This window comes from Sabethes cyaneus, chromosome 3, assembly GCF_943734655.1.
Source record: "Sabethes cyaneus chromosome 3, idSabCyanKW18_F2, whole genome shotgun sequence".
Classification (NCBI taxonomy): domain Eukaryota; kingdom Metazoa; phylum Arthropoda; class Insecta; order Diptera; family Culicidae; genus Sabethes; species Sabethes cyaneus.
This window is the reverse complement of record NC_071355.1, coordinates 51,587,306-51,601,814: the sequence shown is the minus strand read 5'-3', so window position 1 is coordinate 51,601,814 and position 14,509 is coordinate 51,587,306. Positions and strand designations below refer to the sequence as shown.

At 40.0% G+C, this 14,509-nt stretch overlaps 2 protein-coding genes across 10 annotated transcripts in view; one reads left to right on the top strand and one right to left on the bottom strand.

The window, feature by feature from the left end:
- LOC128744122 (serine-rich adhesin for platelets) overlaps positions 1 to 4,107 on the top strand; it is a 139,300-nt gene extending 135,193 nt beyond the window's left edge. For 7 of the 9 annotated variants that reach the window (XM_053840909.1, XM_053840914.1, XM_053840908.1 and 4 more), the window contains exon 6: positions 1,914 to 4,107. In XM_053840909.1, coding sequence (XP_053696884.1) covers positions 1,914 to 2,359 — 446 coding nt within the window. In that variant the 3' untranslated portion in view covers positions 2,360 to 4,107. The remainder of the gene's footprint in view (positions 1 to 1,913) is intronic. The other 2 variants (XM_053840915.1, XM_053840916.1) reach the window with 2 other exon arrangements.
- Positions 4,108 to 11,345: 7,238 nt separating this feature from the next.
- On the bottom strand, positions 11,346 to 12,122 carry LOC128743628 (uncharacterized). Its single transcript, XM_053840240.1, has one exon. The coding sequence runs from the start codon at positions 11,989 to 11,991 to the stop codon at positions 11,401 to 11,403; it is 591 nt and encodes a 196-aa protein (XP_053696215.1). The 5' UTR covers positions 11,992 to 12,122; the 3' UTR covers positions 11,346 to 11,400.
- Positions 12,123 to 14,509: the final 2,387 nt, after the last annotated feature.

The window sequence follows — 14,509 nt, the reverse complement described above, 5'->3', positions numbered from 1 at the left end:
TTTAATAACCGACTGCGAAGTTTGTCGATTAAGAAGAGTTTTGTTTTTAAGGACGTTTATTCCCATGGCTTTCAATCTGCCGCATCGAAGACTGCCGTCTATAATCCATGTGGCCTTTCAAGAGAAGCCAACACTCGTTCTCCCACTTTGCGTTCATACTGAAGAGTGTATACTGCAAACTGACTGGGTGCATAAAGTGACGTATTTTTCGTTTCTCGTTTCGTCTACAAATCGGCTACCTACAGTAAAATTTTCGTTAGTGTGGTGACTGCCAGTCATTTGACTGTTTTGCAGTCATGCGCCGCTTCAAACGATAACGGAAACTTGATCGAAACGAACAAACAAGATCAGAACGCATTCGTTCTCCCGTAATCGGAGGTATGACGACGTGAACTGTTAATTGTATTATGCATAGCGTTCATATTTCACCACTAAACGGACGATGTGAATCTAAATGCGCGGTAGTGTGGCTGTGGTAAAAAACAAGATCGGTTGAAACCCTGCTTGAAACTGTTACTTTGTTTACACAAAATATACCTGCACTTGCCGCATTTGAACGAAAACTGGTTTCGCAGCATTTTTGGCGGAATGCAAACGGAAAGCGGAAAGTGGCGCAGACGTATGAACACTGCTACCCGGAGAAGTTCCCATCGTACACCTGGCGAAAGTCAGGATGCTACGGTGGGCCGGCCACGTCGCAAAGATGCCGGACGACTGCACTGCAAAATTTGTTCTCTTCAAGTATCTTGGCGACAAGTAACCCTAGACGATGGAGATATTTTGTTCACCCCGGCTCTATGCTGCTAGAAAAGGAGGACAAACCGCTGGATGTTCAGCTGTATCTTCCACATTGGTTTCGAGTTCGACTTAATTACGCAGGACAATCGGGCGCAAATTTTCACATGCTTGCGATAGGTAATGATTCGAGTCAACATTTGATCCAGTAAAGCTTAGCTACAATAATGATATTTAACACGTTAAGAGTGAAGAAAAATTCTGACAAATATTTAAAAATTATGGGCCAGGCACGGCGTAATTCAGCAAAATGTCGAGAGATTCTTGGTCCTTCTTCAAAATATAATTATTCAACGTTCAACATTAAATGAGTTTGATAATTTAAAATAGAAAACAAAACGCTTTGCCTCCAAGTATTTTTTTTATTTTCCCATGACTAAAGTTTTTATATCATGGTCTATGAAAATTGTTTTAAAGACAAGTTAAGAGCTGGAATATTTATATGTAGGTTGTTAAATAAATTACGATAAAATATTAACTAAAAACACAAATCATGCAACTCTGTGAGTAAGAAACACGCCCGTTTGTTTTCAAGTGCCATCTACGAAATTCCTATTATTTTCAATCTCGACAATACGGAACTGTAGAACGATTTGTTCAGTCGAATTGCTCTATCAGGCAAAGTTGTGCTAACAACGCATCAATTGAAGAAATATTCACTGAATACATTTTTGTAAAAAAAATATTAAAGCAGGTGAAAACAAAATTTTTAAGATATTGAATTTCGAAATACGTTTGCTATTTTCCAGCTGTGCTAAAGAAATGTGAGTAATATGGATGCATGCACAGTTAATCTGTTGCTTAGAGAGTCTCAATCACGATTTTTATGGAGACCAATTCCTTCGATCTACTTCTATCTTAGGCCTACATCCGTTAAGAACCTGTTCAAAATATGTATCATTTGACAACACAATCTGAGCAGTATTTTTTGAGGTCATCTTAAACAAGTTTTAGGCTGAAAACGATTGATTGATCCTTCCGCGTTATATGTAACATGATTTTATAATACAATTTTGCGCATATTATTTCATCCCAAAAACGCCGCTTTTTATCTTAGTTTTCTTCTGTTCGTATTACCCCGAGTAAAGTTCTGAGTTCTATACCTCGATTAATTCTAGGCTCCGCTCCTTTTGCTAGTTATACCCCAGTAAAGGCCGCCATAGACACAAACTTCGAGCTGGGTGTGACCCGGACTCCATCGCCGTCGAGCACCGCCAGTAGTAGCACTGCCAGCAGCAACAGCAGCAGTCATGCAACAACAGCCAACGAGTATCACCCTCATCAGCAGCAGCAGCAGCACCATCACCATCATCAACAACATCTGATACATCCGAGTAACGGTGGCAGTCAGCATGGTTCCAATGGGACCAGTCTGCATCATCTCCAGCAGCAACAGCAGCAGCAGCAGCAGCGACTCCATCATCAGATCAATGGCACTGACGGACTGCTGCTAGTTAACGGAGATCCGGGTGAACCCGAAAGCATACAATATCTGAAACCAGCTTCCGACGAGCAAACAGTCAACTGGAGTCAGGGAACACGTGTCACCGATTTACTGTTCTAGAACCGAGCCTTTGGTGTGGCGGTAAGTACACGCGTAATTTAAAAAAAATAGCACTGTTTGTGTAACTTGCCCAAACCTCCAAACTTTCACGATGAAATTACTATGGTAAAGCTTCTAGATAGATTACGTATACACTGTGCTATCGCACATTTGCTATCGCTGTGTTGATGTAGCAGACTATTTCATTGATACATTTCCAGTTGGTTACGCAAAATGATATAAAATTACATACATGAAGGTGTAAAAAGGGATTCGAAGTCCTATTTTTAACGAACAAGGTATATTTTTCCAAAAAAAAAGAAGATTTTGTGCAGTATTTAGATTCGTTTTAAGATTCCATGAGAAAAAGAAACATTATCAATCGCTAGAGAAAATATTAGTTGCATCTAAAAAGAATCCTCATGACACACTGTAAAATTTTTGTGCTGCCTATCGGAGTGATTTGATACTAAAAAGGAAAGGAGAACAACAGAAACAAACCAGCGTTAAGTATAAAGCAAAACCAACATTCAAACGAATATTATTCATTGTGATGATATACAGAAAAGTAAAATTGATACAACTTTATAAATATAATATAAACAAAGCATTACAAAACTAAGCGAAAGTTTATACAGACTTACTATTTTAGCTATCTATCAAGTAGATCGATAAGAGTAAAAAGAAAAACAATTCTAAATATCGAAAAAAAATTCCAGCCTCTAATGAAGGCAAAGTAATTCCCATTCCCTCGATTCCCAGCCGTCAAAAACACGAAGAAACGAAATTATACATTGATAACCAAGACAAGTATCGTCGTTTTCTATTCATTTTATCGTGTTATACTAGAGTAAACCGTATATTGCATTAATTTAACGAGAAACGCAAGTAAAAAAAAGTAAAGATAGTCATCTAACGGCAAATCAAGAACCGTGGCCAAATAAGGCAATCGCATTATCCGTTTCGATTGGAAACTGGCTAATAATAAATTGAGGTGAGCTAGAGAAAAACGTGAGTGACAGAGTGACGAATGAATCGGTACACTGTATTCCTGTGTGTGAACTTGTTGGAGCTCACCGTACGTACGCAAGCATGTATATGTATATGATAAAAGATAACAAGAAAACTACCCACAAAACTATTTTTCGCTGTCCACACATCTGTGCGTGTAGGATGTCAGGCAAAACTGCAAATGCCCTACTATGTACACACATAAGCTGATAAAAAAACGCAAAAAACGGAAGAGAGATGCTTGTTGGACCCGTCGGACGCGGATGTGGTATGGTAAGCTACAGTTGAAATGTGCACGCGGAGTAACGAACGAACCAACGAACGATACCCACGCGCGTCGACTGCATTCGCCCAGGATTAAACAAGCTGAAGAATGAAACGCGATAAGAATTTGTAATTATAAAGTTAGACCTTTCTTTCTGTTTCCTCTCTTTTTATTATATACTTACTGTATTCAAACTCCCAATAAAGGAATATCGAAAAAGTCTTACGCATTTTAAGTAAAAATCCTGCAAATGGAATGTTTTATTTCAATTGTTTACGGGTTTACGTTTGCCTTTCTGTTTCTTTTAAACCCCATTTCAGTTTCTTTTATCGTTTCAGTTCATTTTAAACGTTTTTCAGTTGTCAGGAAGAAAAACCACCGACATTTAACGTAACGCAAGTGGAGTGTTCCAGCTGAAATTTGATTGCAGCAAAATATACATATACAATTTAGCAAACTCTAAAGCTTGCTTGGTCTAAATATATACATGTAGAAGCTTCCTCGTAAATTGTGCTAGAGGATCGTTTATATTCTGATTATTATCACACATTCCTTTGAGGACCAATGGGTAGATGACAAAAAACAGGCCAAGCCATTCACTCTTAAAATACTTCCGAAACGAACGAAATCTCATTCCAAACATGAAATGGTATACGTTTTGTATTAAACAGCACCTCATCCGTTTTATGTGACAATTTAAATAATAATACAAACTACAATAATTCAAAATATTCTCATAAAAAATTATTCTTTTGATATTAAAAGATTGGTTCTATCCGAAGATATTAAAATAAACGACTACTCGACGACATCAGCAAGTCCAAGTCTATGGGGTCAGTCCCGGCGTGTAGTGGTCAGCATTCACGCCTCTCACGCCGAGGACCCGGGTTCAAATCCCAACCCCGCAGTAGTCACGAATGACATAAGCTGTTAAAGTGACTATAATCTAACAAAAAAAATCCAAGTCCCTAATTTAATTCCACGCGCAGATTTCCTAGTTTGGGAAAAAATAACGAACTACAAACCTAGTAAGTGCTGGTTCAATAACATTCCGTACTAATTTCAGACTCTTTTCACTACACGTCTTGCCCTGCCCCCGACATTATTATAATTTTGCCCGCCTTAGGCCCTAGGGATATTCTTCTTCTTCTTCAGCAGCATAGACCCGGGGTGGCTCGTGCTGTTTCAAGCACTCGTCTCCATTCAACTCGGTCTTGCGCCACTCGTCGCCAATTTCCTTGTCGTCTCAGAAGTCGCAAATCGCTTTCGACCTGGTCGAGCCATCGTGCACGTTGGGCCTCCCTGTTCCTGGTGCCGGTGGGGTTGTTGAAGAGGACTATTTTCGTCGCACTGTCGTCCGACATCCTTACGACGTGTCCAGCCCGCCGTAGCCTGCTAACTTTCGCTAGATGTACGATGGGAGTCTCCCCAAGCAGTGTCTGTAGCTCGTGGTTCATACGCCTCCGCCACTCTCCGCTTTCAGTTTGTACTCCACCAAATATCGTACGCAGCATATCGAAGTCATCTGCAAAGCCTAGAAGTTGGCAACCCTTGGTAAAAATCGTGCCTCTCGTTTCGATGCCCGCTCGTCGGATCACCCCCTCAAGAGCGATGTTGAACAGCATGCAGGATAAACCGTCACCTTGTCTCAACCATCGCCGCGTCTCGAAGGGACTCGAGAGTGTCCCAAAGATGCGTACGAAACACATCACTCGATCCAATGTAGCTCTGATTAGTCGCGTCAGTTTGTCCGGAAAACCGCGTTCGTGCATTATCTGCCATAGCTTGTCTCGATCGACTGTATCGTATGCTGCTTTGAAATCAATAAAGATGTGATGCGTGGGCACGTTGTACCATTGACATTTCTGCAAGATCTGTTGGATAGTAAAAATTTGTTCCGTGGTTGCGTGAGCCCCCATGAAACCCGCCTGATAATTTCTTCCGAAACCTTGTGCTATCGGTGACAGCCAGCGTAACAGGATCTGGGAGAGTACCTTGTAGGCGGCGTTTACCAGCGTAATACCACGATAGTTGCAGCAGTCTAGCCGATCACCTTTTTTGTAGATGGGACAAACCACTCCTTCCATCCATTCCTCCGGTAGCTTTTCCTCCTCCCAAATCCTCGAAACAACCCAGTGTAGACCCTTTGCTAGCGTTTCTCCGCCGTGCTTATAAAGCTCTGCCAGTAGGCGGTCCTTCCCAGCGGCTTTATTGGTCTTCAGCAGCCCGATTTCTCGTTTGACTTCTTGGAGATCAGGTGCTAGGACATTACTATCTTCCATGGGCGCTCCTAGGTTAATTTCCGTTCCGCCTCCTTCTGCGACTTCGTCATTGAAGTGTTCATCGAAGAACTGCTTCCATCTGTCGACCACCTCGCGCTCGTTTGTAATTAGATTCCCTCCCTCGTCCCTACACGTGTCAGGTTTCTGTGCGTAGCCCTTCCGAGTTTGGTTCACCTTCTCATAAAACTTGCGCGTGTCATTAGCTCGGATTAGTTGCTCTAATTCTTCACGATCTCTGTCCTCCTTTTGGTGCTTTTTTCTCCTCAGTACCGGTCAACTGGTTCCTAGCTCGTCGGTATTTGGCCAGGTTCGCTCTAGTGGCAATACTTAGATAATTTTTCCAAGCATTTTTTTCTCCTCCACCGCTTGTTGGCATTCCCCATCAAACCTTTCCGCCACGGATCTTCCATACCTTCTCTCCTTTGTGACAGATTTCCTGCAGAGCTACGATGCCGAGTTTGCGGGGTTCAAGCTGTTCAATCAGCACCCGCTCGCAACCTGCGAAATTTAGCGAACTGCAGTTCCAAGTACCGGGTCTCCATTCGTCGTCCTTGCTCCGTCGCCTAGGTCGATGCCGAATATTCCGCTCCGAATATACTTGAATGTTGTTAGTTTTAATTTAATTTAGGTGTGTAGCCGTACTGGGGCAACACTACCGAGTCTCGTGATGAGGCTGCCCTCTTATAGTGCCGAGACTCACTATACCTCTTTCCCGGTTAGTATACGACCTTAGTTTCCACCAGGGTTGGTTACCCGATCTCCGCGAAGGTTGGTCGTATTCCGGCTGGTACCACGAGTTGCTGGATAGGAGGCTAACGACCTCTATGGGGTCTATATTCCGCATTATCCAGCCGTTTGCCCTAGGGATATTATAAAACCCTTTTATTTCATTACTTTCTTCTACCATTCCTTTCATCTATTGGTTCTCATTGCATTCTGTGTTTATAACTGTCACTGTACGGACGTGTTTATATTTTGCTCTCTGGGTTTTCTTCAAGTGTTAGGTTTTCGATTTTCAGCAAAGCGTTGGTCGTGCTCAATCTAACTGCAATGCGTAGAGAATTCTGGCCGGTTCATGGAAAGGTACCCTCTCCATAGCTAATTGCAAAGCTTGCTCTCTGAGGAGCAAACACATTGAGCTCCACCTGTTGCTGAGCTTCAACCTAAAAGTCATCGAGACCATTGGGGTGCCCGTCACCATCATAACGGCCTACTGTCCTGAACAATCTAAGGAACCATCTCTCTACAATCTGAGTTGGCCAAACTGACTCAACGGCAACGGCTTTTCTGGTGGCTCGGCATGTAGCGTGGAAACCATAACGGAATAATCCTGGGTAGAGAACTTCGAGATCGACCACTACAACTTTTTAGCCCCGGACTATCCGTCTAGAATCTCAAGGTCGGGAGTCCACTTCATTCTGGACTGGATATTTATTTTTCTAACGCGGCAATCTCCTCTGTCCCAAGAATTTTCGAAGAGATCACTCTTCAGTGGTACTCAAGCTGGCGCCTGTAAAGGGTGTCCACGGTAAAATTGCAACACACTCAAATTGGTCTAACTTTTGAACCGTTGGGTAAAATTGATTGAAATTTTGCATGAAGAAAATTCAAAGTGCGTTATTTACACTATGTGACTGTGTGAGTCTTATCATCAAGTGCGCAAAAATCTGAACAATGACGTAGAAATAACAGCTCGTTCGCGAAAAAATTCTACACAAGTATATCGAAAATAAGAATCTATCCCATTGTGCCATCGGTAAAAAGTATAGAATCCCAAATTGTACGGTTTCTCGTGTCATAAAACGGTTCGAAGGACGAGTTTTGCAAGTTTCTGAGGAGTTCAACCTTCGATGATTTTGGCAGTTACGTAACTGTGAAAGCATCCCAGGTAACCAATAAGCATCACTAATGCTAATCAAATGCAAGCCAATAAGTATTTAAATCGCCTTAAATGCTACTTAACTGCTATTTTGGCAAAATATACAACTACTTCACTGCTAACCTTCTTAAAGTGCTGACAATGCTAATTTGCAGCTAATTACCGACACGAAGAATTTGAATAGAATTTTGGATGCCAATTTACAACACCTGTGCAGTCAAAAAGCTAATATACCTACAACAACGTGCAGTATAAAATGCCAGACATGCTGATTTGCTGCTTATGTCAATGCTTATTGTTTACCTGGAATGGGTAGTTTAATATACAAATTTGGAATTTTTCCCCACAGTAAAGTAGAAAACAACTCCTCTCATTGCTTAGTCAGAAAGCGGATAGCCATATTCGCCGTGATTGTACAATATTTCGCCTAATACCATTTCGCGAAAAACCTTAAGCGGACTGTACCATTTCACGGAAAACTTTTTCGTGGAAAGTACCATTTCGCAGGGGTAATCCTCTTCTTACTCGCTCGGACCCAACTGAAGGAAAGTTAAAGAGGTCAGTAAACCTAGGAAAACAAATAAACTTAGATCAACCTAAAAGTCATCGAGGCCGTTGGGGTCTAGTCAACACATTGATGGAGCCAGTCATCATCATAACTGTCCTGACACTACTAAATGAAACACTAGTCCAATGCGGCTCTCTTCGGCATTCACAGGATAATGAGGGAACACGTTATCTTTCGATGTATACCGTATAATGGTCAAAAAACTTATGAACTAAATTGCGCTAGAGCTGGAAATTTTAATCAACGCACCCGGCTTGTTCTTGCTTGGAATATTACAAATTCCCCATTTGAAATCGCCGAAATTTGCTCTTACTAAATATGATGATTTATCCAGTGGGTCCGATGAGGTAATTAAACTCAGACTCAGGTTAGACAGACCACAGACAGCTCATCTTTATGCAACACTAGTTGATAATTTTGAGACATACCTACTCGTCCGGTCTTTATACCCGATGACGTTCAGAGCATCCAAACTGAACTTGAAGAATGAGCTGGCTGTCTACAAACTAATCATCTACCCAGTGATGGAATGTGCAGTCCCGGTCTGGTCGGGCTGTGCCACGGGCTGTGCTTAACTCAGAATAAGTGAGGCTGCCATGAACGTTGTAATTGTACTTATTCTAAAGAGTTTTGAAATTTGGATTTTATGAATGTGCGCCTGTTCCACATTAAACCAGACAATGTTTCTCAACAATCACTAGATCGATTTAATCAATTTCTTTTAAATTGAAAGAGCTCACAGTCACAGCCTAATTGATCATTTATTTTTGTAATTCTATATATTTTTGACTTATTCGATATTCAGGAGGAACAGGTGAAATCTTTCAATATCTTGGTTGCCAGACTGCGCCCGATGATGGTAACAAGACTGATAAAGCCAAGCCAGCAAAGGTTCTTATGTTAGTTAGAGACCGCTCTCCCCCCTAAGAGGGGGGCGGGGGGCTCCCATACAAATGAAACAAATTTCTGCATAATTTGAAAACTAATCAAGCAAAAGGAACCAAATTTGGCATGTGGGGCTTTTAAGGGACAGAAATTTTTTCTATGGTAAATTATGACCCCTCCCCCTTTTAAGAGGGGGGGGGCTCCCATACAAATGAAATACACTCAAGTCGCTTTTTACGCGAAGGATACGTCCCGCGTAAATTCCGAAATTCGCGTAAAAAACCGTGTAAATCCCGAAATTCGCGTAAAAAACCGCGTAAACTCCGAAATTCGCGTAAAAAACCGCGTAAATTTCAAAATAGTCGCGTAAAAAGCGACTTCAGTGTACAAATTTCCTCATAACTCGAGAACTAAGCATGCAAATGGAACCAAATTTGGCATGTGGGGATTTTCGGGGGCAAGAATTTTTTCTATGATGAATTAGGACCCCTCTCCCTTCAAGAAGAGGGCTCCCATACAAATGGACCTCCTCAGTGGGTTATTTAATTGTTTTCCAAGGCCTCTATTACTTTCCTTTAGTTGGGTCCGAACGAGCACGAACTATAGCGAGTAAGGAGAGGATCACACCTGCGAAATGGTACTTTCCACGAAAAAGTTTTCCGTGAAATGGTACATTTCGCGTAAGTTTTTTCGCGAAATGATGTTCGGCAAAATGTTATACAATCACGGCGAATCTTTAAGTGCTATCCGCTTTATTTTAGCTGACTGAGCAACGACTGTAGCAAACCCCCACTTTACTGTGAGGAAAAATTCCAAATTTGTATATTAAACTACCCTTGCTTTCATAGTTACGTAACTGCCGAAATGAATTATCTAAGGTTGAGCTCCTCAGAAACTTGCAAAACTCGAGATTGTGACAAAAGTTATCCGAGATTCACGATTTATGTACAACACAATTTAACCGTCTAACGGGCAACATCGTAAAAACGATGCGATCAAGCAAATGACTACTTTATCATGAAAGTACACTCAAAAGAAACTCTAGTGTTGATTTTCATGGAAATATATTTATCTGGAAGACCGCCAGGTATGAAACAGTCCTTTTTCTCTTTTTCGTTTTTCATGCCTAACGCGCTACCTAAATATTTTGCCAGTTCAAATGTAACACCAAATTGGAAAATTGCATGTAAATTACTCATAGAAAAAAATTCAAGTCGAACATTTTGCTCTAGATGCCCTTTTTGATTCAAAGTAAAAAAGGAAATATTCGCACCATAATTTTTTTCGGAATTTTTCGGAATTCTTGTTTTTGAATGATGATAACTTTTGAACGCATGGTCAAAATATTGTGATATTAATATCAAAATGTCAGGAAATATGTTCTAAACATATTTTTCATATTGTCAATTCAAGACCAATTTTGTATTTGGCTCTGAAGCACCAAAAGTGAAGGCCGTCTAGAGACGGTCTTACCCATTAGAGGGTTAATTTGTGGCAATACGAAGTTTGTCGGGTCAGATAGTAAAATAAATACAAAGAAAACTTATCCAATTTAATTCTACTATGTATATTTATTTTTGACAGATACAACTTGGAGGCTTCCTCAGTGTCTGTTTTCGAGTTCGAAAACATTTTTATTTAATTCCAGGTTTCGTATTCTACTAAGACGCTCCAAAAACTTCAGTCACCCCTCAAACATTTTTGAAACTCGATTAAGAGCGACAGAGTGGATGAAATAGCAAAATTTACCTGTCAGCAAAGCGACACTCGACGTGACTTACAAAATAGGGTCCTAATTGCAAACCCGAAGTTGTCCTGAATATTAAAACCAGGCTGCAAATAGATCGAATAAAACCAGAAGGTCTGGTTCCAAATAATAGAGCGAAGCTGCGTTTCTCACATATAAAAGGGTTGATTACGCGCCCTTCTGAAAATTATTTTCTCAAATTTTGACAAATTTAAACACCTCGTCGGACAAATCGGGCTTTGTAACAGAAACTTTCTACAAATTATATTTTAAACTAAAAACCAACTTTTGTGTTCACTGTTTAGCACAAATAAGAAAATAACGGAATGCAATTCTCATAGGGTTTTATCAAAACTTCTATTTTGGACTTATACGTGTAAATATCTAAATTACGTCTAACCTAAGTTTGAAATATTTTTTTACTCTTATGGAACATAATCAGGATCGGTGGCATCATCGCCATAATCGTCACTCCGACTAGCCATCGTCAAGGTCGTCTTCGGGTGGACAATTTTCTCGCCGTTATTCTCCGGATCGATGTGCCTCGGCGGGTATTGTCCCTCAGGAAGGTGTAGATTTAGCGCCTCTTCGTACGTCCGTGTAACCAGATAACGCTCTCTCTCCCTCAACTGTTCCGCTTCTTGACTGGTGCCCGGTTCAGGTTTCACATTGATAACTTCCGTTTTAGGTGTAACAAATATTCGTTGCATTTTCAGCACTTTGTTACCTTGTCCGTAATACTTGAATATTCTAGGAGGATCGGGGCTGTACAAAGGATCGGCTTTAGCTTTGGCTTCGGCGTCTTCCTCTAGAAACACATTGGTACCCAGCGCAAAATCGTACGAACCTTGGTAGAGATCGTTATTAACTTGAATAATTGGGGTTTCTGTTTCTATTCCAACGACTTTTATCTTTACGTTCTGGTCTATAAGTTCGTCTCGAGACGTAAACTTTTCAAAATCGACAAACAGCAGCATTTCCTCTTCAATATAATCGTCTTGCAAGTCGTGTTCCATTGCTAATTCGCGCTTTACTAAACTTGTAAACTTCGTCACTCAAACTGTTGCTAAAAAATAGTGTTATTTTTTAAAATATGATGCAAAGCTTTTAAATTTTACGTTTTGAAAATAATGACTCCCGCAGTACAATATTACATACACCCTATCCACCATGTAGACCATTAACCTTCGACCGTGCGTGATGTAAACAAAAAGTGACAGTTCCATTACAAACATCATCATCATCATCATCAATGATTCAAAACGTCATCTTCTTGAAAACAAAAACAAAGGGATTTTTTTTAAGGGTTGGCCAAAATAATGTACAAAAAATCATTCAGGGGTCCATCTAATTTTTCCAATTTTTCTATTTACAATCCGGACGTTCAGAACAAGGTTCAGAATTCGCGCACATTTCAGGACCAACTTTTTTAAAAGGGCCAATCTACAAAATGTAAACAAACCGAGAGAGGGTTTCTTTCCCTATGCTTGTCCAGTAAAAGACAACTCTCGCGTATCTTTTCAAAAGGAGCTAAGTAACATTGAGAGCCTCTCTTTGGCGTCCCTCTCTTCTGATTAATACGGCGACGTAAATGCATTCTAACAAAAAATTTCCTCACGCTTAACTACACTGAGAAAACTTTTCGTATAGTTTCTATGTGTCCCACACATAGATTTTTGCAATGTGCCCAGTTAATGAACTTTATATGCCAAACAGTTATAATTTATGGGTACACGGTAAAAAATCGTCACGTCCATTTTAAGCAGCGGGGTGCTATCCGTATCTTAACGAACGGTGTTTGACAGTCCACTTAACGAAGGGCGCTATTTCAAAAAATGCAAGAAATAGCGCCCGTCTGACAGGTAGATTTGCTGCCAACCTTTGTCGGAATGTGCTGAGATGTTGGCAACAAAAACATGGCACCCATCGCAAGCCCCTGATTTTAAGTGTTCTTGCATTTAAATCCATTTATTGTGCAGCACTACAAATCGAAGTGATTTAGTATTGATTTTGCAGAGTTTTCAAATTTTTAAACAAGAAACTAGCTATTGAAAACTATTCGTTGGATATCACCATCGAATTGTAATGCATATCTATAGAATTTGCAATTATTTTTTTTCGTAATTTACAAATGTCAAAAAATCGCGAAACATGAAAGCAGCAATCGGAAGCAAAATTAGAAACCCAAATGGAGAAAATACGTTTTCGTTCTAAATTATTGCTCTTCTAGAGTGTAAGTATGGCGAAATTATACCTGTGATCATAATTAATAAATTACTAACTGTTTTCAGGTTACGGAATTGATCACACGGGCCCCGAATTGATAGCAGCAATCAACCCGAGATCAAATTTATTTAGGCATCAGAGTATTAAACACAGGAATCCGGTTACTATCAGCGATTGAGGTTTTATTTGTATTATGTTTTGTATGTAATTATGTATGTAATTATGTAATTATGTAATTGTTCAATTATGATGAGTAATAAATAAAGCAGCTTTACGAAAAATCAACATACAATCCTTTCTATCCATTTGACAGTTCAAGAGTTCAAAAGAAAGCACATTCGAAATTAAAGTGATTTTCTGTTGATTTCATCATACTTTGTGTTGATTCATTTTCAATAAATTTTCATTTTGAATCGTAATGTTTGGCAAGTAGTGCGAATTCAACGGTAAATCACTTCGCTTCAACGTGATAATTTTTTACCGTGTACGCGAAACTTTTGCACATACTATTCATATGCGTATATTTTTTTATGAGTATAATTGCATGTACTATTCATATGCGTATAATTATTATGTGTATTTCTGGGCGAATTGTGCTTATATGTGACACATAATAATCATCTGGAATTTCATATGGAAATTTACCATTAGTTATGTGCAGAATATTTTGAGTGTAGATAGTGACGCTAGCAACCAAGCCCCTGGCAGACAACCATGTTCTCGCCGCCAACATCTCGTGTGTGCGAAAATGAGATAGCAATTCAGCACTGCGTTTCACTCAACTGCCAGCAGTCTGATTTGGGCCCGCAGTCAAATTTTGAGCCCCGGAAATGCTGTCGCTGACGTTTTAGATGTCGATGGGGTGCTAGCAACCGATTCATGATTGATTTCTGGGATTTCAAAAGCAGTTTTTATGCTTAAGACAAAAGAAATGTCCACAAAAATTTATAATTCGAGATAGAATTAACAAAAGGGCGAATGTCGCAAATGTAAACAAAACGGGTGAGAGTTATTTTTTGCTGGACCAGCATAAGAAAATCAACCTTCACTCGGATTTGTTACGCCTGCGACATTCGCCCTTTTCATAATTCTATCTTCAATTGTGTTCTTAGCGTCTGTCGCAACACAATGATAAATTTTTGTGAACAGATCTTAATCAATGACGCATATTTGAGCGATAGAACTTGCTAAGCCCAGTGCAAAAGGCTACACAAACTTATCGTGTTTTACTCAAACGTATGTTTTTTACCGGGGTATAACTGGGGGAAAACAAAAACAAACGTGTAAAATCAATGTAAAATCTATCAA